This window comes from Chiloscyllium plagiosum, chromosome 2 (genome assembly GCF_004010195.1).
Source record: "Chiloscyllium plagiosum isolate BGI_BamShark_2017 chromosome 2, ASM401019v2, whole genome shotgun sequence".
Lineage (NCBI taxonomy): Eukaryota > Metazoa > Chordata > Chondrichthyes > Orectolobiformes > Hemiscylliidae > Chiloscyllium > Chiloscyllium plagiosum.
The window spans coordinates 53,629,566-53,653,352 of record NC_057711.1 but is presented as its reverse complement, the minus strand read 5'-3'; the positions used below and the strand labels follow the sequence as shown (position 1 = coordinate 53,653,352).

The 23,787-nt window shown below is 38.9% G+C and overlaps 1 protein-coding gene across 7 annotated transcripts in view; it reads right to left on the bottom strand.

Moving 5' to 3' along the window:
• The window catches only part of LOC122559794, a 131,865-nt gene that overhangs the window by 93,490 nt on the left and 14,588 nt on the right, over positions 1–23,787 (bottom strand). For 4 of the 7 annotated variants that reach the window (XM_043709844.1, XM_043709879.1, XM_043709853.1 and 1 more), the window contains exons 2-5: positions 18,203–18,355; positions 14,257–14,306; positions 4,273–4,372; positions 2,244–2,332 (exon numbers count right to left, since the gene is read on the bottom strand). In XM_043709844.1, coding sequence (XP_043565779.1) covers positions 2,244–2,332; positions 4,273–4,372; positions 14,257–14,306; positions 18,203–18,355 — 392 coding nt within the window. Of the gene's footprint in view, positions 1–2,243; positions 2,333–4,272; positions 4,373–14,256; positions 14,307–18,202; positions 18,356–23,787 lie in introns of those variants that run through there. The other 3 variants (XM_043709868.1, XM_043709889.1, XM_043709899.1) reach the window with 2 other exon arrangements.

Genomic DNA, 23,787 nt, shown 5'->3' with positions numbered 1-23,787 from the left:
CTGCAGTATTTTGCTTTCATAGACTGAATTATGATATCTCGTGAGTACAAAGGGCTGACATTCACTACTCAACAGCAAGACACCCCTTGAGGATATCATCCTGAACTCCAGATATACTGTGTTCTTACCTCTGAAAAATGTACAAGGACAGGCCAGTTTCAACTCTGCTGGAGTGTACTAGTAAACATCATAAATGCAAATGCATGAACCCTGGCTGGTATGCACGAATGCACTCAGTTCTCAGTCAAAGAATTATACTCTGTATTACACCTATGTTGCAGGTGATGGTTCTCTCTTACCCAGAGTGCTGCAAATAAGCTAGAAAAGGAAATACGGCAACAAAAACAATCATTTGCACCCAGAAAGCTAGAATTCAATCATAATCAAAAGGAATTAGAACTATAGAATAGCAATCAATCTGCAAAAGTAAGGGTTATGAAACCGACTGATCATCAACATCAACAATGCTGGTAACTTCCACTCAATGGCCACAATTTTCAACAATCTATTCTTCATGAACAATTCAGAGACTTATACATATGACACTTTTCATTTACTTTTATCTTTTGGGTTCACTTCTTATTTCTAATCTGTGTATGTGTGCGTTGAACCGGATTTTTTCTTGTGTCTCGTAATGAATAAACTCACTGCTTGTTAAAATGGTTTCTATAAAAACGGGAGTGAACTTGGGTCTGACAGAAAGGCATCCACAAGAGAAGGAAGCCTTTTTAATGAAACCTTATTACAACCAACCAAAGAACTGGGAGAATAAAAAAGGGAAGCCAATTCGTATCTCCTCACCCAGGAGAGGAACACATTGGAATATTTTGCCTGGGACCATAACAAATTGGGGATCATTGCCTGGGGTCTATGTACAACAACCACTAAACATTTCAATTGTGGATCATCAAAAATTGGCGCTGTATGATGCTTCTACCCTACAGCCACACTGTCAGTAAACCTTGTTCAATTGTCCATTGCTTCATCATGGCTGCTGCCTGGCGATTTCTTTTTGGATAACCATAGCACTCCTTATTGCTGGCTACCACCACCTCCAGGGTCCGCTCAGGTTACGGCACAATGGAACTATTCCTCATGACTGGTTGAAGGGTCTTGGCCTTCCTCCCCTCCTCATGACTGGGTTTGAATCATCTACTCCCCTCCCTGTGGTTGCGGTCAGGACTGGAGGAAGCTTGCAACATTTTGTGACTTTTGGCTAGTAGGCAGTGGGGAAGCGATGACAGGTTTTGCTTGGTTGAAGGGCTGAGGGTAATGGCCATTCTAGTCTGGATGACATTCAGTGGCTCTCTTGTGTTGATCAACTGACTGTTGACTACAGACTGTTGCAGAGGTCCCTTGGTTTCAGCTGTAATATCTAGGAGGGCAGGGAATTGCTGAGCTCAATCACGGTTTACGCCTCAAGAGGCAGACTGGATGGAGTGCCGCAAAGAACAGAGTGGTGGCTGCCAACCTCAACCTTCATTGTCAGTCACTGGTTGGCACCCTGCAGGGAAGGTCCAGCATGTCCAGGAAGGTCCTGAAGGCAGTTGCAGCTTGTGGAAATTCTGTCAAACAGTAACTAGCATGCAAGAAAGTGGATGACAACTCCAGAGCATAGTCTGATATGTATAGGGGCCCCTTGTGAATCCCTTAGGCAGCGGTGCTACAACAGAACAGATCACAAGTCAGAAAGCTGAAAGCACCCTCAAGTTTGACACAGGGAAATGATTCATGCAGCGTTGTAACACTAGGATAGGTCAAAAATCAGAAGGTTGGAAGCGGCATCAAGTCCGAAAGGGAGAAAGAGACGGAGGTCATACCAAATTGGTGCCAATCATGACAGATAATGTATTGCAATAAACAATGATAAAATATATCTTACACCCTCAAATGTTTAGACACCAAAAAACGTTCAAATAGATTTCAGATTGCCAAATGAGACAAAAAAAAAAGTAAAATAAAACTGCACAAAAAATTACCAGGAAATAACTATTTTCACACCCACTTTTCCTTCACAGTACCTATTTTTTGCTCAAAGTTTAAAGTATTTGTATTTCCAAGAGAGCAACAAAAGAATGAGTTTCCTCAATAAGGGAACAGATGGGCCCAGTAAAGAAATAATGTAGTCCATCAGAAAGGACCCCATTCTTTGCCCTAATATCTCCTTAGCAAAACTTATGTTTTTATATAAAATATCCTATTTCTCTCAAGAAATACAGCTTTACATTTTGTATAGTGTTTACCTGAATCGTTTATTTAATAGTTCCAAAGTGTTTTCAATCTCTAACATCAGAGCAGCTCTTGAACTCAGTGCCTCTGTAAGTAACACCACCTATTTAAAACAATACAATACAAATCTAGAGATTACCAATAGACCGAAAATCACTTAATAATAATAAGAATGCACAATAAAGAAATCTCAGTTAGAGACCACTGATCTAGTGATATTGAATATAAAGAAATAAACTGCATAACCATGTGAGTGGATCTGAACACTGAAATCAGGAAACTTTAGTCAGGATTCTTAAATATAATTATTTAAGTTGAAACACAGTTGTTTCCCTGTTCACAGACCTCTTTCCATGCAGAGGGCATCACATTAAAACTGATTTTAACTACTGCAAGTTCCAATGCAAAATGTTGCATAATTGAAGTTGACCACAAAGTCAGGCCATAAATTACTCACACAGAACTTGCAAAAAACGAAAGTTCAATTTACATTGATAATCAGAGCAAAATTAAACAAAGAATACATTTAAGGATAAAAATATATAGCAAAATTGCCCAAGGCATTTAATTTAGAACCATATAAAGCCATAAGAAATAGGAGTGGAAGTAAGGCCACTTGGCCCATCGAGTCCACTCCATCATTCAATGATGGGCATTTCAACACCACTTACCGATTTCTTGCGTCAATACTGACAGGATTTTCTTTTTTTCTCTAAATATCAAAATTATTAATTATTCAAGTTAAACTTGAAGAAAATAAATTTGATCCAAACTAATTAAAGTCAAAACTTAAATACGTTTAATTATAAAGCATTAAGGGCATTACTGGCTGGGGTGTAGTGCTAAACGAGTTCAGCAGCAATGATGATTGAGGAACATTGGCAAACTTTAAGAAATTCAGCAATCACTCACTAATGAGTATTAGTGGACACCTAGACAATTCTGCTTCACCGGTCATGGATCTGTGGGTTCTTGTGTGGCTGAGTCTAATCCCAGAGCCGCACCTCCAACCACACATTTGACAGGTGTTTCCAGGAAGTGCAAGTGCTCCTTGGTTTTGAGATGATTTAAGAAATAGTTTATGGCTCACAGCAAAGATATATTCCAGCTAAGAAGAAGGATTTGAGGAAGGGGATATGCCAACTATGGGTAACCACGTAAGGTACGATAGCAACAAAAACAGACATTGCTGGAAAAGCACAGCAGGTCCTTGCTGGTCTTCCAATACAAAGTTCTGAGGAAGGGTCACGACCTGAAACATTAACTCTGAATTCTCCACAGGTGCTGCCAGATTTGCTGAGCTTTCCTAGCAATTTTTGTTTTAGTTTCTGAGTTACAGCATCTGTAGTTCTTTTGGTTTTTATTTAAGTTAACGAAAGCATCAGATTGAAAGAAAAAAACACAAATCAAAGGGTTGGAAAAGTTTTAAAAGCCAAAAAAATGTAAAAAAAAAACAAAGAGGGAAAACAATAAACTTTGAGGGTAAACTTGAAAGTAATATCAAGATGTACAGCAAGAGCGAAATTTGATGTATAAAAAAGGAAGAGAGAAGCCCAAGTATATTTAGGTCCCTTGGAAATATGAAGTTTGCGAAACAGGAAATGGCAATGGAATTAAATAAATACTTGAATATATCATAATAGAAGACACTAATAGCATTCCAAAATTACTAAATATTCAAGAGGAAAAGAAGAAGAAAGAAAGAAATATAAAGCTATCACTAGAGAAAAAGTGCTAGGGAAAATAATGAGACTAACGACTGACGCGATATATCCTAGAATATTAAATGAAGTAGCTACAGAGACAGTGAATGCACTGGGAGAGAAAGGGAAAACAACTCAAGTAAAATTGTAATAAATGTCTGTATGCTACTATTTTGAGCAAGTAATGTAGCTTAGGAAAAATAGTGAACAAATCCAGCATATTAATGTTGCAAGTAGCACCCAGTTTGCCATCTATGCCATTTTAAATTCTAGCAGCAATAATAAACTCCATCACAAAATTGAAAACAAAACTCTAACATTGCCTTAGAAATTACATTACCTGTCTCTCCAGCTGCATTACGTGAGCCTTTAGTAGAGTTACGCGTCGTTCATCATGGTGCCCATTCCATTTTTCTTCCAGTAGTTGCAGATATTGCAATCTTCAAAGAAAAAAGCAAATAAAACTTCAACAGAAATTACAATCTCTTTTGGAAATTACAGACAGATTAAAAAAAAGGAATTCATTACTTCAAGGAACATTTTTTGTTATTTACTTGAGTTGATATTTTTGTTATTAAAACTAAAGTTGAAGAGGTGCAACAAGTCCTTTTTAATCCCACTCTTACACTGGTTATAACAATGATTCGGAGATGCCGAATTGTGCACAATCACCTGATGAAGGAGCGTCGCTACGAAAGCTAGTGTGCTTCCAATTAAACCGGTTGGACTATAACCTGGTGTTGTGTGATTTTTAACTGGTTATAACAAGTTTTAAATTTAACAAGTGGTCCTATGTCCGATTATATAGGTTTTGGATTATCTCTGATTTAGTAATATGAACAATTCAGCCAGTTTTTTCTTTAGTCAATAAAGAATAACTAGTTTATTGTAAATAAAACTTGCTCAAACATACAAAGATTGAGAAAAGGTTTACACTGTTCATGATAGATATAATTTACACTCTAACACTGTAATATGAGGCAAATAAGGGTAACAGTCAAAACTAGGGTCAAACACCACACAAAGCACATCAGTTGCAATTCAGCAATCAGTGATTAAGACGAAATCCACAGGTTTTTCAGTAAAAAGCCACAGATGCTATTGACACTAAATTGACAACGTATCTTAGACTTCACAAGGGATTCCAACTGCACACATTGATGACCTGGCCTTGAACTACATCAAGAGCTATTGTGTCATGAACTGCTTTAATTACTGTACATCTTCTGGTGGCTCACTTTCTATTCCTGGGACTACCCTCCCCGCGATTCTGGAAACCACAGTCCAGCAGTTACTGACAGGCTTAACTCCTGTTTTTTAACAAAAGTCGAGCTTCACTAAGCTCGATTTGGATTTCCTTTTGCTAAGCTCTAATCTTTCTCAATTTTGCAAAGCCAACACTGTTTATGTGTTTCCTTCACCCTTGCTCACAGCTGCACTGAACTAAAGCTTCTTCTGATCTATCACATCTTCCAGGACTTTTACTGATCCTTCACTCCAATATTTGTTCCTGCCTGCTAACTGCTAGAAATTCTTACTTAGTTCTCTCAGAACTATCCAATGATAGTTGCATAAGCCCCAAATATACTATTAATTATGCATTTACTGGCTCCAGAAATTTCTTCTCAAGTTCTGACTGCACAGAGCCAACAATGCTACGTTACCTCTTTAGCAATGTAGATTCTATGTTTTTCCGGCATGGATCCTTTCTCTGTTTCTATCTGTTTTTTTTCTCCATCTAATTGTGATCCTGCTACAGCTCTTCAGTAATCCCCAGACTGTTTTGATTGGCCAAGTGGAAACCTCGCCAATAACCTTGCCCTTATTTCTGAGCTGTACTGAATGTAACTAATACTTTTGAACACTAAATTGCAGCAATGCCTTAGAACTGTTTGTTCCCTAACCATGTTCAGTGAGTACTTGCTTCAACAGCATAGAATGCATAAGCTTAACCTGTCCAACTTCTCATAATAAAATCGATTCAGTGCAGTTATCTAATTAGTAACATCCTCTGACATGTCTGCAATGCATTTGTGTTCATCCTTAAATAGAGGCTAAAATTATACACAATATTCAAAATATGATCTCACCAATGGCCTGCATGACAGAAATATAACAATCTTAGTGTTACATTCAACTCTTCTCAAAATAAAGGAGAATATTCCAATAGCCTTCTTGACACCATGTTGTAACTGCATACGACAAAAGGAAGCAGTTAATTGTATTGTTAAAATTGAGTAGGAGCGTTATTATTTTTTTTATACATTCATGGGATGAGTGCATCATTGGCTAGGTCATCATTACTGCCCATCCCTAATTGCCCAGAAAGTAGTTGAGAGTCAACCACATTGCTGCAGGATGGCAGTTTCCTACCTTAAAGGATATTAGTGAACTAGATAGATTTTTCCAGACAACCAACAATGGATTCAATAAAACAAAAGCTGTATTTACCATCTCAGGTCAATGTAAAAGATCCACCTCTAAAAAGAAATAACTCAAGTATGAAAAAGCTAAAGGAATACCAGAAATTGTCTCCTAAAAGAACAGAAATGTAAATGTGAAACACCAAATACCAGGGCAATGAATATCATGCACTCTCTGTACTAGGCGAGATATAGGACTGCCTGTGATTGCAATATATTGAGATACATAGGAAATGTAATATAAGTTTGTTGAATCTTTCAGTACTACAGCAACCACTAAGTCAAAGATCCCACCTCCAATACCATCTGAGGCAACGTTCCAAAGTCACAAAACCCTCAAGAGAAACAAAACTCCTCACCTTTGTCTTAAAAGAGCAACACCTAATTTTAAAACAGTGTCCCTGGATTCCAGACTGACCCACAACAGAGAATATCCATCCCATGTTGCCCTTGTTCTCACCATTCAGGATCTGATACTCAACCAAGTCACCCTCACTCTTCTAAACTCCAGTGGATATAAGCCTAACCTGTCCAACTTCTCCTGATAGTAAACTCCATTCAGTGCAGTTATCAATTTAGTAACATCCTCTGACATGTCTGCAATGCATTCACGCTCATCTTTAAATAAGGAGGCTAAAATTATACACAATATTCAGAATATGGTCTCACCAATGCTCTGCATGACAGAAGTGTAACATTCTGATTGTTATGTTCAATTCTTCTCATAGTAAAGGAGAATATTCCAACAGCCTTCCTGATAACATGCTGTAACTGCATATTAATGTTTTCTGAGTCATGCACTGTAACACCTAAACTCTCTGCATCTCAAAAGTCGGCAGTCGTTCCCCAGTTAACTAATACTCTGCAATTCTGATCTTCCTGCCAATTAAGAGTTTCACATTTTCCTACATTTCACTCCATTTGCCAGATTTTTGCCCAGTCCTCAATCAATCTATGTCCTTCTGCAACTTCCTTCTTCACAAGATACCTTCCTAGCTATCTTGACATTGTCTGCAAATTTAACCACTAAGGCTTTGCTCCTTTCAGGGGAAAGTGAGGACTGGAGATGCTGGAGATTAGAATCCAGAGTGTAGTGTTGGAAAAAAATAGCAGGTCAGGCAACATCCGAGGAGCAGGAAAATTGACGTTTCGGGCAAAAGCCCTTGCTCCCTTCATCCAAGTCATTGGTGTAAACTGTAAAAAGTTAACATCCCAGCACAGACCCCTGCAGGACTCTGCTTGTTGTATCCTGCCAATCAGACACACATCCATTTATGCGACTCTCTGTGATCTGACAGCCAGTAAAGCAACCAATCTTCTATCCATTACCCCCTACACCATGAACTTGCATTTTCCACAATAATGTTTGATCTGGCACTTTGTAAAATGCCTCTGGAAATCAAACTACAGTACATCTCCATGTTGCTTTGTCCACATGTAACTCCTTGATTGGTTAAATATGTTTGCATTTGATAAAAATATGCTGACTCTGCCTGATTAACTTAAATTTTTATAAGTCAGCGACAATAATCTCTTTAATGATCAATTCCAACACCTTCCAAATGACAGATGTCTAGCTAACTGGCCTGTAGGTTCTGCTCCCTCCCTTATTGAACAGAGGTGTTGTATTTGTTACTTTTCAGTTCAATGGAATCTTTCCTTAATTTGGAGAATTTTGGAAAATTAACAGCAACATATTTACTACATTAGCAACCACTTTTAAGATCCTAGGGCAGCACGGTGGCTCAGTGGTTAGCACTGCTGCCTCACAGCGCCAGGGACTGGGTTCAATTCCTGCCTCGGGCAAATTGTCTGTGTGGAGTTTGCACATTCTTCCAGTGTCTGCGTGGGTTTCCTCCAGGTGCTCTGGTTTCTTCCCACAGTCCAAAGATGTGCAGGTTAGGTGAATTGGCCATGTTGAATTGCCCGTAGTGTTAGGTGCATTAGTCAGGGGTAAATATAGGGAAATGGGTCTGGGAGGGCCGGTGTGGACTTGTTGGGCCGAAGGGCCTGTTTCCACACTGTAGGGAATCTAATCCTAGGATGAAGTCCATCTTATTCTGAGACTTGTCAGTCTACAGCTTCATCAGTTTGCTTGATACCTTTTCCCTTGTGATTGTAATTTCACTAAGTTCTTCTCTCCATTCCACCTTGTGAGTTACAGCTATTATTGGAATGATTTTTGTATTCTCCATAGTGAAGGCAGACACTAAATATTCATTTTATCTAATGCCTTATTATCTACTATTAACTCTGCAGCCTCACTCTCAAGAGTAAATAAGGTGAGTGTTAGTTCTCTATTCCTTTATTGATACCTGCAGACACTCTTCCTATCTGTTTCTACATCTCTAGCTAGCTCTTCACATACTCTGACTGCAGAGAAAGGGAGTGGGAGTCATGGCACTTACCTTTGATGAACACAGAATATTGTTGAGAAATCACTCATTTTCTTTTAATGAAGAATCACTGGACTCAAAACACTAACACTGCTTTGTTCTGACAAATGCTACCAGATCTGCTGAAATTCTCCAGCAATTTCTGGTTTTATTTCATAACTCTAGCATCCACATTTCTTTGCTTTATTATACTATTTTTCTATTTTCTTTTCCTCATTTCTTTGGTTTGTTACTGCAAGTTAAAGTTCAGAACTGAACACCAAACTTTGAACACCAGCTTGCTTTAAAAGAGAACAAATTCAGGTATTTTCTGTTGGGAATTGATCTGGCAAGATAATACAGCTTAACTACTGCTCAAGGGACACCATAGATGATTCAGCACTGAGATGTTGAATTGGCAAATCAAAGGTGGACCATTGCTGCCCAAACAACTACAATGTTAAATAAAAAGAGAAAAACCAAGAATGAATTGGTTCTGACTAGACTTTGAACAGGAAGGAGGCTTATCTTATAGAAGCTTCTGGTCTGGGCTGATTTTAGGGTTTGTTCTCTTTGGTTTTCTCTCCAGATTTTGACTTGTTGAACGTTTTGAGAAAAGAATCTCAATCCATACAATATCTCCAGAGGTCTGCTGAAGCTGTTGCATTAATTAGTCACTTCAGAATTCAAGCAGGATATACAGTTTGACTTGCCTGTAATACAAGCCATCATCCAGGGATTTCATCATTGAAATAGTTATCAAATTAGCAAATGATTATTCTTTCGTATTTTTCTTTGTTAATTTATCCCCTAACTGTCCATCTGTTTGTCTGCTTGTCAGTATGTGAGTCGTGGTTTATGATCAAAGATATTAATTAGATAGCTTTGTTGTTTATCTGTGTTCTGCTAAGGTTACATTATAAATAAGTTCTTCTGAAATTATAAACTTGGGTCCAAAATCTGTTATTCGTAAAATCTGGATAAGAACAATTTAGCAATTTTGAGAGTCATTGAATGTTTTAAATTCAATGTGTAGCAAATCTAATGATACTGAGTCTGTCTTGATTTGGCTTGCTATCCCTCTGTCATAACAGTATCATTAAATTCTTGCAACACCTCTGCACATTCCAAAGACAATGGAACCCACAATGACACAGGTGGCCACTTCACACAAAACTAGCAGCATTTGACATACTGTGCAAATGGGATTTAAATATGGTACTTGCAGCATGAACATCAGGAGGTCCCAGCACTGGGGAGTATTCTGCCATTGCTGGGAGTAAGGTAGTGTGAGAGTATGCCATGGAGGTATGTTACAAGCAGCAAGCATGCAGCAGAAAATTCCATAAGATAACCTGGGCAGCATGGTGGTACAGTGGTTTGCACTGCTGCCTCACAGTGCCAGAGACCCGGGTTCAATTCCCGCCTCAGGCGACTGACTGTGTGAGTTTGCACATTCCACAGGTGAATTGGCCATATTAAAATTGCCTGTAGTGTTAGGCGTAGGGGAATGTGTGGGTGGGTTGCGCTTCAGCGGGTTGATGTGGACTTGTTGGGCCGAAGGGCCTGTTTCCACACTGTAAGTAATCTAATCTAATAACTCACTGACTGAAACCTTCCATGAAACATCCCAAAATCTGAAATTTAGCCAATTTTTGGTAAAGTTTAACCCAAAGATTTCTTGGGAGCAGTATGAGCTGATGCAACAAAGGAGGGCTATTGCTGGTCAATAACGGAGGCTACAATGCCTGCAGACAGCATGAAAGCATAATCATCAAAAGCAGGCATCACAGAAAAAAAGTAATAGCATGTCCCCATATCCTCAGAAGCAAACCTAAGTACCTTCAAATGTCATAGACGTAGTGCCAAATATAACTGAGACTGCCCTATGAAATAGTCACTGAAATACATAGGATTATTTTTATTGAGTCATGGGATGTGGGCATCATTGGCTGGCCAGCATTTAATGTCCATTCCAAGTTGCCACTGAGAGGGTGTTAGCAAACTGCTTTTGAACCACTGCAATCCACGTGCTCTAGGTAGACCTATAATGCCAATACGGAGGAAATTCCAGGATTTTGACCCAATGACACTGAAGGAAGGATGATATATTTCATTGTCAGGATGATGAGATGCCTGGCGAGGAATCTGCAGGTGGTTATGCTCCGATGTATCCGCTGCCCTTGTCCTTTGAGATACAATCCTTTGAGATTGGGTTGGGAAAATGCTAAAGAATCTTGGTGAATTTCAATAATATATCTTGTAGACACAACTGCTATACACAACTGCCACTGGCATCAGTGTTGGAGGGAGTAGATGTTGCCAGATATGGCACCAATCAAATGAATGCTTTGCCTGGATTGTGTCTAGTCTCTTGAGTGCAGAGGGAATTGCACTTATCCAGGCAAGTGGGAAATATTTCATCATACTCCTGATTTGTGCCTTCAGATGGAGGACAAGCTTTGGAGGTCAGGAGGCGAGTTATTCACTGCAAGATTCCTAGCTCATAACTGGCTGTTTTAGCTACTGCATTTATATGGCTAGTCCAGGTCAGTAACTAGTCAATGGCAATCCCTAAGAAGTTGATAATGGGATAATTCAGTGATCATAGTGCCACTGAATGTAGATGGACAAGGATTAGGTTCTCTTTTGATGGATTATGGTCACTGTCTGGTATCTACATGACGCAAATGTTACTTGCCACTTCTCAGCCCAGGTCTTGCTGTATTTGGACATAAACAGCTTCAGTATCTGAGGTGCAAAGAGGGCGAACATTGTACAATCATCGAGGAACATCTCCACTCTGATCTTATGACGTATGGAAAGACGTTAATGAAGCAGATTAAGATAGCTGGGCTAAGAATACTGAATAACTTGTGTAGAGAGATCCAAAAAACTCAGATGACTGACTTCCAAAAGCCACAAATAATTTTCTGTGGCAGGTACAACTCCAACCCAGCAGAGAGATCTCCCACCTGTTCCTCCCATTCCCATTGAGCTAAGGCTCCTTGAATCCATACTTGGTCAAATGAGCCCTTGATATATTGGGCAATCACTCTGACCTCACTTCTGAAATTTAGCTCTTTTGTCCATATTTGAACCAATGCTGTCATGAGGCCAGGAGCTTAATGACCTTGACAGAATCCAAATTGGGTCAATGAGCAGGTTACTGATGAATAGGCATTGCTTCATAGTAGCACTTTACTGATGACCAAGAGTACATTGATGGGGATAGACATCAATTAGATTACTTTGTTGAACTTTGGTCTGCTAAAATAACTAACGTTAACAAATTGCTACATCCTTTGTTCAAACTACAAATCAGTGTCGAGAATTGACTATTCAATTCTCAAAAGGGTGGCACTATGGCTCATTGGTTAGCACTGCTCCCTCACACACCAGGGGACCGAGTTCGATTCCACTCTTGGGTGACTGTCTGTGGAGTTTCCACATCCTACTTGTGTCTGTGAGAGTTTCAACCGGGTGCTCTGGTTACCTCCCACAGTTCTAACATGTGCAAGTTAGGTGGCTTGGCCACGCTAAATTGCCCATAGGGTCCAGCAATATGTGGACTAGGTGGAATAGCCATGGAAAAAGACAGGGTTACGGGATAAGGTAGGGGTAGGTCTCGGTGGGATGTTCTTTGAAGAGTTGGTGTGGGACCAAGTGGTCTGCTTCTATACTGCAGGGATTCTATTCACAGAGTTATTCAAAATTGGTTATTCAAAAAACTAAGGTTATGAAACATTGCAGTCAATTTTGAGGGTCTTTGAAGATTTTAATTTTGCTATGTTACAAATACAGAGGTGGAAAGGCTTATTTGTTTTGGTTATCTATCTTCATGTCATAATACTCCCTATTATTATCCTCCATTCCCTTTGAAGCAAAGAGCCACATTGCACCTCCCATCCTTATTACCTGTTGAACTTGGATGCCATATTTTTGCAATTCACGTACTAGAACCCCCAAATCCCACTCGGTTTTCTGCAGTCTTTTCTCATTTAAATGATATTCAGCTCTTCTAAAGTCTTACATCACATTTTCATACATTATATTCTGTTTGTTAGATTTTTGCTCACTCACTTAACCTGCCTATATCCCTACGCAGACTCCTTATGTCCTTGTCACTACTACCTTTGTGTGAGCCACAATGTTGTCAATAGTACATTCACTTTCCTCATCCAAGTCATTATTATATATTGTAGCCCAGCATTGATCCTTCTGGTGTTTCACTATTTACAGGTGCCATCTTGCAAATGCTTCCTTTATCCCAACTGTCTTCTAGTAGTTAGTCAATGATCTATCCATGCCAATACACTACCAAACGTATCTCAATAGGTAGCCTCATGTAGTATCTCATTGAATGCCTTTCAAAGTCCAAGTATTTTACATCAACCAGTTTCCATTAAATCATGCTAAACTCCTAAAAGTTCTTTGAGGAGTAATAAATTTGTCAAGTATGAGGTCCCTTTCTATTTAATATTATTATTTATTTCTAAATGTTCCACTGTTCCATCCTTTACAGACTCTTAACATTTTCTCCATAACAAATGTTAACCTAGTTGGATGATAGTTACTTTTTATCTCACTCACTTTCTGAAAAAGAGTGGAACATTGGCAGTTTTCCAATCCTCTGGGACTTCTTCAAAATTGAAGTATTCTCATAAGATTGTATCCACATTCTTTGCAGCTACTTCCCTTAATATTCCAGGGTGTATCCCATCAGATGCAGGGGATTTATCACCTTTTAACCCCATTAAAAATAAAGGCAAAATACTGCAGATGTGGAAATCTGAAAACATTACAGAGAATGGAGAAACTCAGCAGGTCTGGCAGTATCTGTGGAGAGAGATTTCAAGTCCAGTAACTACTTTTCTTTAGAACTAAATAAGTGGCATGGCAAGTCTGGACTACAAGTCTTCAGTACAATTGTCAGAATATTGTCACAGCCCATAGCATTTGTAGTAAACAGTGCCTTCAACTGTTTCTTGATATCATGTGAAGGGAATCAAATTGACTGAAGACTGGTTCCACTCAACACTTCTGATTGAAAATTGTTGTGAATGCTGCAATTTAATCTTTTACACTGTCATTTTATGCTGCCCTATTATTGAGGATGGGGATGTGTATGAAGCTTCCTCTTCCAGTCATCCTGTCTTGTAGCTTCAGCAGGTTGACACCTCATCTTTAGGGGTGCCTGGTACTGCTCCTGAAATGCCCTCTTGTATTTTTCATTTAAGGAATAACAATTGGTAGGCCGATTGGGAAAGGGGCAGGGAACGGAGCTAATTGGGAAGCAATTTCTTACAACTAAGACAAACATAATGGGCTATCTGCATTCTTTCATGCTGCATCATTGTTCAGTTCTATGATATAAAGAATTGACAGTAAGAAACTTAAAAAACATAAGCTTAGTTAAATTTTGCAGTTCTGTAGGAATATTCAAGAAATTTAAAATACGCATTTTCTTCATTGAAAAGATTACAGCGTATTCATTTATTTCAAATATCAAACAAAATGACTCACCTTAAGTTTTCCAACTCATTTTTCAACAGTTTGTTCTCTTCTTTCAGTTTCTAGTTAACAGAATTAAATGTTTATCTTAATATGAAACATATTAATTGAAATGTACTAATCGCCTGAGTTGAACGAAGGACATGAATGTACTGTAGCCAAATATGCAAACATAAAAATAGACGAAAAAGTGAGTTGCGAGAGGGATACAAACAGTTTTGAAAAAGACTAGGATAAGCTTAAGTAGTGGCCAAAAAGTTGGCAAATAGAGTAAAATGAAGGAAAATGTGAAGTTGTTCATTTAGAAGGCAGAACAAAAGAACAGAATATTATTTAAATGAAAAAAAAACCTGCGGGAAGCTGCAACACAAAGGGGCATGGAGTACTTGAACATGAAATACACTGAGGTGCAGCAGGAAGGTTAATGGAATTTTGGCCCATATTTCAAGGGGGTTGGAGTAGTAAAGTCCTACTGCTATTGTACAAGGTGTGGAGTGGCTGGATCCGGAATACTGTGAGCAGTTTTAGTCCCTTTGTTTACAGAAAGATATCATTTCATTGCAGGCAGTTCATTCAGAGGAAGCTCACTAAGATGATCCCTCGTATGGAGGGATGGTCTTACGAGTAAATGCTGAACAGTATGGAACTCACTGAAATTTAAATGAATGAGAGGTTATCTCACTGAAACATATGGGACTCTTAAGGAGTTTGACAGAGTAAATGCTGAGAGGATGTATCCCCTCATGGGAGAACCTAGGGCTGAAGAGCAAACTCCCAGAATAAAGGAGCACCAATTTAAAACTGAGATAAGGAGGAATTTCTTTTCTTGGAGGATTGGAAGACTTTTCAGTCAGTTGAATGTCAGTTCAGCAAAGATCCTATTGACTTGTGAAACTGGCTTGATGGGCCAAACGGCTTACTCATGTTCCTGATTCTTACACAGTCTACTCAACCTTTTCAATGATGCACAACTCTAGGGCAAATGGGACTTGTACCCGAGCATCCTGGCTCACTGGTAGTAGCACTACCGTTGTACTACAAAAGCGCCACCAGTGATTTCATGGTTGATCTGTGACCAAATTCAATACACCTGCTTTTGCCTATTCCACTTAACATAAATGAATAACAAAAATCTATCAATATCAGATTGAAAATGTATCATTCATCTCACATGTTGCCTTTTTCTGGAAGTTCAGAACTTTTTCCACATTTTGTATATGTATGTGGTTCGTAGTTTCACTCCTAAAAGTTCTAAATATTAAATTGTAACCCCTAGACTCTCCAATGCTCATCAGAAACCATTTATTTCTTTCTATTCAATCTATTCCCTTCAGTGTCTTGAAAACAATGATCATGTCACCCCTAAAGACTTCTAAACAACATGACTATGACTTTTAAATTCTGTTTGTTGTGTATGGCAGGCTTGCTGCAATGCACAGCCACTTTAAGACTGGTATGAAGCTGTGCATCTTAAAAGGTACTGTTGCTGGTGCATGGTCTCTTTCCCCCTGCGTGACATATTCACAATTGCTAGGCTATGTGCACCTGCTCAATTTGGAGGGAACATTGAGTGCAATTCTAATTTGCAAAGTTTTCCTCATAATTTAACTCTTGAATTTATTATTCTAATATTTGAGGTTATCTTCCCCTGCTAGAGTGCAGGCCTCAAACTGCTCACAGTACGTCAGGTGTGGGCTGACCAAGGCTTCCTATTGCTAAAATATGACTTCATCCCTTTGTATCCTAGTCCATTAAATATATTCTAACGGCCTTTTTGATTAGTTTCTATATTTCTTCATGACATTTTAATGGCATTTGTACATGGACCCTAAACTTCTACAGTTTATAGCTTTTAAATATTTGTCAGAATTTTGCTCAATTAATTAAGCTATCAGTTTCTCCTTACAATTTCACAAATTTCACACTGTTGACAATGCAGCCAATGGCTGAGTCATTGGTAAATCTGGATATGTGGCTTTCTATTCTATCATCTAAGTTGTTAATAAATATGGTGAATAAAAACAAATGTCCATATTACAGAGTTATAGAAGTCGACTACACACTAAAAGGCCCTTTGGCCCATTGAGTCTGCACCAGTCAAAAACAAGCACCTTACTATTCTAATCCCAGTTTCTAGCTCTTGGCCCACAGCCTTGAAGGCGTTGGCAACACAACTGTACTTCTAAATACTTCCTAAAGGTTATGAGGGTTTCTGCCTCTATCACCTTACAGTGAGATTGCTAGGCAGTGAATCCTAGATTCTCATCAGCCTCTGAGTAAAAGAAAATTTCCAGGCATCTCCTCTGAACCTCCTACCCCTTACCTTAAATCCTATGATCAGTGATCCCTCCTATTGACAGCAAAGGTAAGAGACCATGGGATCCAAAGAAATTTGGCTAATTGGATCCAGAATTGGCTGAGTGTCAGAAAGCAGAGAGGGCTGTTTTTGTGACTGGACTATGTCCAGTGGGGTTCTGCAGGAATCAATGTTGGGACCATTGGCGTTTATGGTAAATATAAATGATTTGCACTTAAAAGGGTTGATGAGCAAATTCATAGATGATATGAAAATTGATGAGATAGTATATACTGAGGACTATAGCCTTAGATGACAGGAGGATGGGCTGATCAGTGGCAAATGGAATTATGTGAGGTGATGGACTTGGGTAGACCAAACAAGTCAAGGGAATATATAATGAAAGATAGGAAGTGGGAAGAACCGAGGATCAGAGGGACCTTGGTGTGCTTTTCTAACAGTCCCTTAAAGTAGCATGATATGTAGATAACGTGGTTAAGATGGCATATGTGATATTTGCCTTTATTAGCTGAGGCAGAGAGTTCAAAAGCAGGGAGATTAGGCTGGAATTGTATAAAATTTGACTAGGCTTCAACCAGAGTATTGAGTGTAGTTATGGAATCCACATTATTGGAGGAATGATTGTGCTGGGGAGGGTGCAAAGGAGATTTGTCAGGATGTTGCCTGGACTAGACTGTTTTAGTTATGAAGAAAGATTGGGGTTATTTTCCTTGGAGCAGAGGAGACTAAAGGGGGACATGATTGAGATGTACAAAATTATGAGGTCATACACTGACTAGGCAGGAAGGAACATTAAACCTTGCTGGAGGAATCAAAAATCTTGCTGAAGTCTAAGACTGCACCACATGACCTGCTCTCATCTACACACCTGGTCACCGCTTCGAAAAATTCAATCCATTTGGTCAGACATGGTCTCCCTTTAACAAAACCATTGTTCTTGACTGTTCTTGATTAACTCCTGCCTCTCCAAATGCAGATTAATTCTGTCCCTCTGAATTACTTCCAATAGTTTTCCTATCAGAGGTTAGACTGACATAGTGTGTAGTTACCTGGTTTATCCCTTACTCCCTTCTTGAATAATGGACCAGATTGGCTGTCTGGCATCTCTCCTGTAGCTAGAGAGAAATTCAAACTTACTGCCAGTGTTCTTGCCTTTTCCTCCTTTGCTTCACTCAAAATCCTGGGATACATTTCATCAGGCCTGAAGAGTTGTCTACTTTTAAACCAGCCAGACCATTAAGAACCTCCTCTCCATCTATGCTAACTTCTTTAAAAACATCAGTCTTTTTCCCTGATATCTATAGCCACACCATCCCTCTGAATAGTGACCAATGACATAAAGTATTCATTTTCAACTCTGACTACATCTTCTGGATCCTAGGACAAAATGCCTTCGAAGTCTGAATGGGCTCTACTCTTTCCCTAATTATCCTTTTATCTTTAACAGGCTTGTAAAATAACTTACAATCTTTTTTTATTTTACCTACTACTAGCCTATTATTATATCTTGCTTTACAAGATATAAGTTAGAAAAGCTCTAATTACACTGCTAGATGTCAATTTATTTTCACAGAAACACAAAGACAATTTATATGGTTTCTTTCATGAACATTTTATGAAGAAATAGAAAAAGACAGCTACCTGTAAGTTAATGTCTGCCACTGTAGATTTTGTAGATTGAAGATGTGTTTGGCCTTCAGAGTATTGCTCCTCAGCTTTCAAAAATGATGTTTTGCCACAGTTTTTCATGGAAAGACCACTATCTGGTAGACAATTAGGTGACTGCTGTCCAACCTAAAATGGATTTTAAAATAACTATTTTTAAATTGGAATGACATATACAATTGAGATAAGATTGGCATGAAATTGAGAGTGAGCAATATTACTAAGCTGATTTGTAGCAATTTCCCTGAAAGATATTTGAAGTTGATCAGCACATGTTGGCCATATGTGAGCCACAAAAACAAAACAATATGTAATGAAATTTATGAGCCTTATCAGGGAAGTTATTTTTAAAGTAATTATAGAAATTAATAATTTGATGATGCTTTGTTTTTCAAATCGCTTAGTCTATTAAAAATAAAATGGGATTACCAAGTTAAACCTACAATAAAGGTGCCTAATTTAAAATAATATATTAATAAAGGCCTATCCGTAATTGTTATAATTCCACAGTGTATTCTTTGATGTTAACAATTATCAATTCTAATCTGTGTTAATTATGGTTCAGAAAAAGGTTACTGGACTAATATATGGAATGGGTGGGTTATCTTATAGGGAAAGGTTGATCAGGTAGATTCTCTTATCCTCTGGAGTTTAGAAGAGTAAGAGGCATTGCGATTAAAATATGCAAGATCCCGTGAGGTTTTGCCAGTGTGTATGGGGAAAGGATGTTTCCTTCTATGAGAGATTCTAAACTAGGGGTCACAGTTTAAAAACAAAAAGGTTTCCCATTTTCTTTTCTTAGAGAGGATTGAGTTTTTGAAACTCTCTTCCTTAAAAGGATGTGGAAGCAGAATCTTGAAATCTTTCTCAGGCAGAGGCATTTAGATTCTTGATAAAGCAAGAAGGGTGAAAGTATTGAGAATAGCTGGGAATATGGAGAAATCAGATCAGAGATGATATTATTGAATGGTGAACATTCTCAAGGGGCCAAGTGGCCTATTTCTGATCCTAATTCATATGTTTGTAAGATGTTCAAATTTTATACAAATTAATTTAAATATCAAAAAAATTATTAAGGATTAAATTTGGATATATGCAGACAATATCATTTAGTATTTCTGAATTTTGCTGCTAATTTGAAAGCCTACAGAACAATGTTGCAAAGTTCAGCTCAATTGTACTGCTGGTTGCAGTTTGGGAGAAGGTAGATCAAAGAAGTGGAGGTATGTTGATTCTCAGTGTGGCCTGTGAATCAAATGCTTGGAAGGATGATAGCATTGGCATCCTGTGCATGCAGCAGAAGCATATAGTGGGCAAAATATGACCAGTCAACATCAAATGCTGATATGGCTCTGAATTTGCCATTTTGGATCTTGTTAACAACTTTGCAAACACATACTCACCGTTTCCACCTTTTACTTTACCTCCACTACTACACTACTTAAAGAGATGCCAATGCAGTTTTGAAAAGAGGTAATTCTGACTATTTTTGTCACTACAGAGTTGCAGACTGTGCGTTAATGTTGTAGGAGGAGTTCACAATACAATCCACCAGCAAGAAAGAAATAGTGTCATATTTGAAAGGTTTGTAGTGGCTAGTCTTGGGGAAGATGGAGTTCATTTTGACTGTGGGATGACAGGCAGAAGTAACAAAGAAAAGCTACAAAGATTTTTTTAAAAATCAATCATTGTTAAGACTGTAGCATGCAGTTTAGGATTTAAATATAAAACACTTCAGTTAATCTTTTGAGTGAGTACTGAAATTGTAATTTTAATGCAAGGTTTGCAGGTATCAAATGATGCAGCACATTTGAGGGTCCAAATGGCCTACTACCTTTAATTCATATGTATAATGATATGCTTTTTGTCCCCTTTTAAGAAAACACTTTTTATTAACTGTTAGCTTTAGTGAAAAAGATTGAAAAGATAGCCCAGCATTAAAGTGAGAGTTATTTTTTAATGATCTAATGATTCTTGATCCTCCAAAACAGGCTTTGTGGATTTGAGTGCAAGCTAAAAAGGAAGGAGCCATTATAGCTTACCTCAGTTGCTAAACTCAAGGAATAGTTGGACTTCCCTAGTTGGGCTATTCACACACTGCTCTAGAAAACTTTCCTGTTTTGGAGGGAGATGACCGCAAGGGATACCTGTACTGCCTTCCTACTCTTTCTCTGTCTTTTGGTCACCCATTCACTGTCTCTCTCAGCAATTCTAATCTGCGGTATGACCAATTCACTAAACGTGCTATCCACAACCTCCTCAGCATCGTGTATGCTCCAGTGAGTCCATCTGCAACTCCAGAGCCATCATGCGGTCAAACAAGAGCTGCAGGTGGACACACTTCTTGCAAGTGTAAGAGTCAGGGACGTTAGCCACGTCCCTGACCTCCCACATCAAGCAAGAGGCATGCCATGGGTCTGAGGTTCCCTGCCATCATAAGCCTTAGCTTTAACTCAATTAAATAACACCAAACAATGCACTTAAATATATGAAGAAAAAAAACTTACCTTACAGAGTCGTTTACTTCTGGTTAGAGGAGGGTGTGGGAGGGAGATCTACACGTGCAGTACCTCGGGTTTAGCCACTGCCCAAATATATACTAAGCCCTTAACTTCCTTTTATTCACATTTAAGAAGCAAGAGGGTAACTAGAGAAAGGGTTGGTCCACTAAAGGATAAGGAAGGAAGGTTGTGTGTTGAACCTAAGAAAATGGGTGAGATTCTCTATGATTACTTTGCATCAGTGTTCACCGAGGAGAGAGACATGATGAATGCTAAGATTAGAGATAGAAGTTTGTTTACTCTGGATCACATTGATATAAGGAGGGAGGATGTTTTGGGTAGGCTAAAGGATATTAAGGTGGACAAAACTCCAGGACCAAATGGGATCTATGCCAGGTTGCTGAGGGAGGCAAGAGAGGAAATAGCTTGGGCCCTGACAGATATCTTCGTAGCATCCTTAAACACAGGTGAAGTGCTGAAAGACTGGAGAGTTGCTAATGTTGTCCCCCATGTTCAAGAAGGGTAGTAGGGGATATTCTAGGCAACTACAGACCAGTGAGCCTGACGTCAGTGGTGGGAAAGTTGCTGGAGAAGGTACTGAGGGTAGGATCTGTTTATATTTGGAAGAGAATGGGTTTATCAGTGATAGCCAATACGGTTTTGTGCGGGGGCAATCGTGCCTTACCAACGTAATAGAGGTCTTTGAGGAAGAGACCAAGTTGATAGATGAAGGAAGGGCTGTAGATGTCGTATACATAAACATTAGTAAGGCGTTTGATAAGGTTCCCCATGGTAAACTAATGGAGAAAGTGAAGTCACATGGTGTGCAGGGTGTTCTAGCTAGGTGGATGAAGAATTGGTTGAGCAACAGGAGACAGAGTAGCAGTTGAAGGAGTTTCTTGAAATGGAGAAAGGTGACCAGTGGTGTTCCACAAAGATCGGTACTGGGGCCACTGCTGTTTGTGATTCACATAAATGATCTGGAAGTGGGCATTGGTGGTCTGATCATTAAGTTTGCAGATGATATGAAGATTGGTGGAGTAGCAGAAACCATAGGGGACTATCAAAGAATACAGGAGAATATAGATAGTCTGGAGAGTTGGTCGGAGAAGTGGCAGTCAGTTCAATCCAGCAAATGTGAGGTGTTGCATTTTCGAAGGTCTAATTCCACAGAGAACTATATTGTAAACGGAAAGGCCTTGGGAAAGTTGATGAACTGCGAGATCTGGGCATTCAAGTACATTGTACCCTAGAAGTGGCTGCACAGGTGGATAGAGTGGTCAAGCAGGCATATGGTATGCATGCCTTCATCAGATGGGGTATTGAGTGTAAGAGTTGGCAGGTCACGTTAAAATTGCACAAGACTTTGGTTTGGCTGAATTTAGAATACTGTGTACAGTTCTGGTCGCCACATTACCAAAAGGATGTGGACACTTTGGAGAGGGTGCAGAGAAGGCTTACGATGATGTTGCCTAGTATGGAAGGTGCTAGCTATAAAGAGAGATGAGCAGGTTGGGATTGTTTTCATTACAAAAAAGGAGATTGATGGGGGGGGAACCTTATCAAGGCCTACAAAATCATGAAGGGTATAGACAGGGTGGATAGAGATAAACTTTTTCCCACGTTGAGAGATTCAATAATGAGAGGTCATGTGTTCAAGATGAGACAAGTTTAAGGGGGAATACACATGGAAAGTACTTTATAGAGGGGGTGGTAGGTGCCTGGAACGTGTTGCCAGCAGAGAAAAATTCACTTAAGGTGTGTCTGGATATATGCATGATAGGTGGGGAGCAGAGGGATACAGATCCTTAGGAATTGGGTGATAGGTTTCGACAGTGGATTTGGATCGGCACAGGCTTGGAGGGCTGAAGGGCCTGTTCCTGGGCTGTAAATTTTCTTTGTTCTTTGAACAGATAATTTTTCTATAGATAGAACCGAGTGACAACTAGGATGTACAAATTTGAGGTAGCCAATTTTGTAAAGGGCCAAGCCAGTAACCTCATTTCAGCATTTATAGAGTGTCTGGCCATTCTATTTTATGGGAAATGAGAGAAAATTTGGAGCGAGGCTCAGGCTGAGATTTTCAGGCATGCATTTAAGGTATATCTATTATTTTGCTTGAGTTTTTAAAGCAAAACCAATTCTCAGCTTCTGGATTAACTGCATAGAGACTTGTATCCCATCACCAACTCACTTTTTATTTACATGTGCATAGTAAAAGCTCTCATGTTTGTTTATTTTTTTTTCAAAGCCTCTGACACTCCTGTTTTCTTTTCCTTTTTCCCACACTACTGCCTAACTGCGGTAGTGCTTGTTGTTTCCCCAGCACCCATGTTGTGTGTGCAGGTGTGAGACACAGTGAAAGACACAAGGTGCACAAATCGTTATTCAGTTTCCACCACCAGGAAGAAAAGAAACACCCAAGTGGCCAGTGACAAGCAGTGCCCTTCACATCAAAGGGCAATCTCATGTTTATATCTCTCACCCACGGCTCTTCGACTGGCCCAGTTTAACAACCCCAATCAAAGATAATCAATGAGATCCATCTGACCCTCATTCGCCACAGCCTCCATTTCCAGAAAATAAATTTATTTGCAGTATCATGATCTTTGAGATAGCCTCAGATCAATTGGTCTCAACCAAATTTTATGTCATGATAATGATCAGACTACGTATGATTTTTGATTCCCCCATCCAACAAATGCAAAATTGATTGCTTTCGACAGATGAATTAAAAGAAGTATTTTAAAAGTATTTACTTTTAAAACAATTGTTAATACAATAGGATATCGGCATGAGAAATGGTAACACATCTGCAATACTAGATCATTCGTTCAATATATGGGACTTTGCTGCTGTCTGTAAAAGCAAAATCCAACTTACACACAAGAGCAAGGTGCTCCACTTAGTAATGGCATTGGCAACAAACACAGCCTTATTAATAATATTGAGAGAGGATTTTGTTGCTTCTATGAATGTCTTTTATCCAGATTTAAACATACTTTTTCTCTCTACAATATAAAATTAAAATCAGCGGCTATCGAACAAGTTATTTTTGAA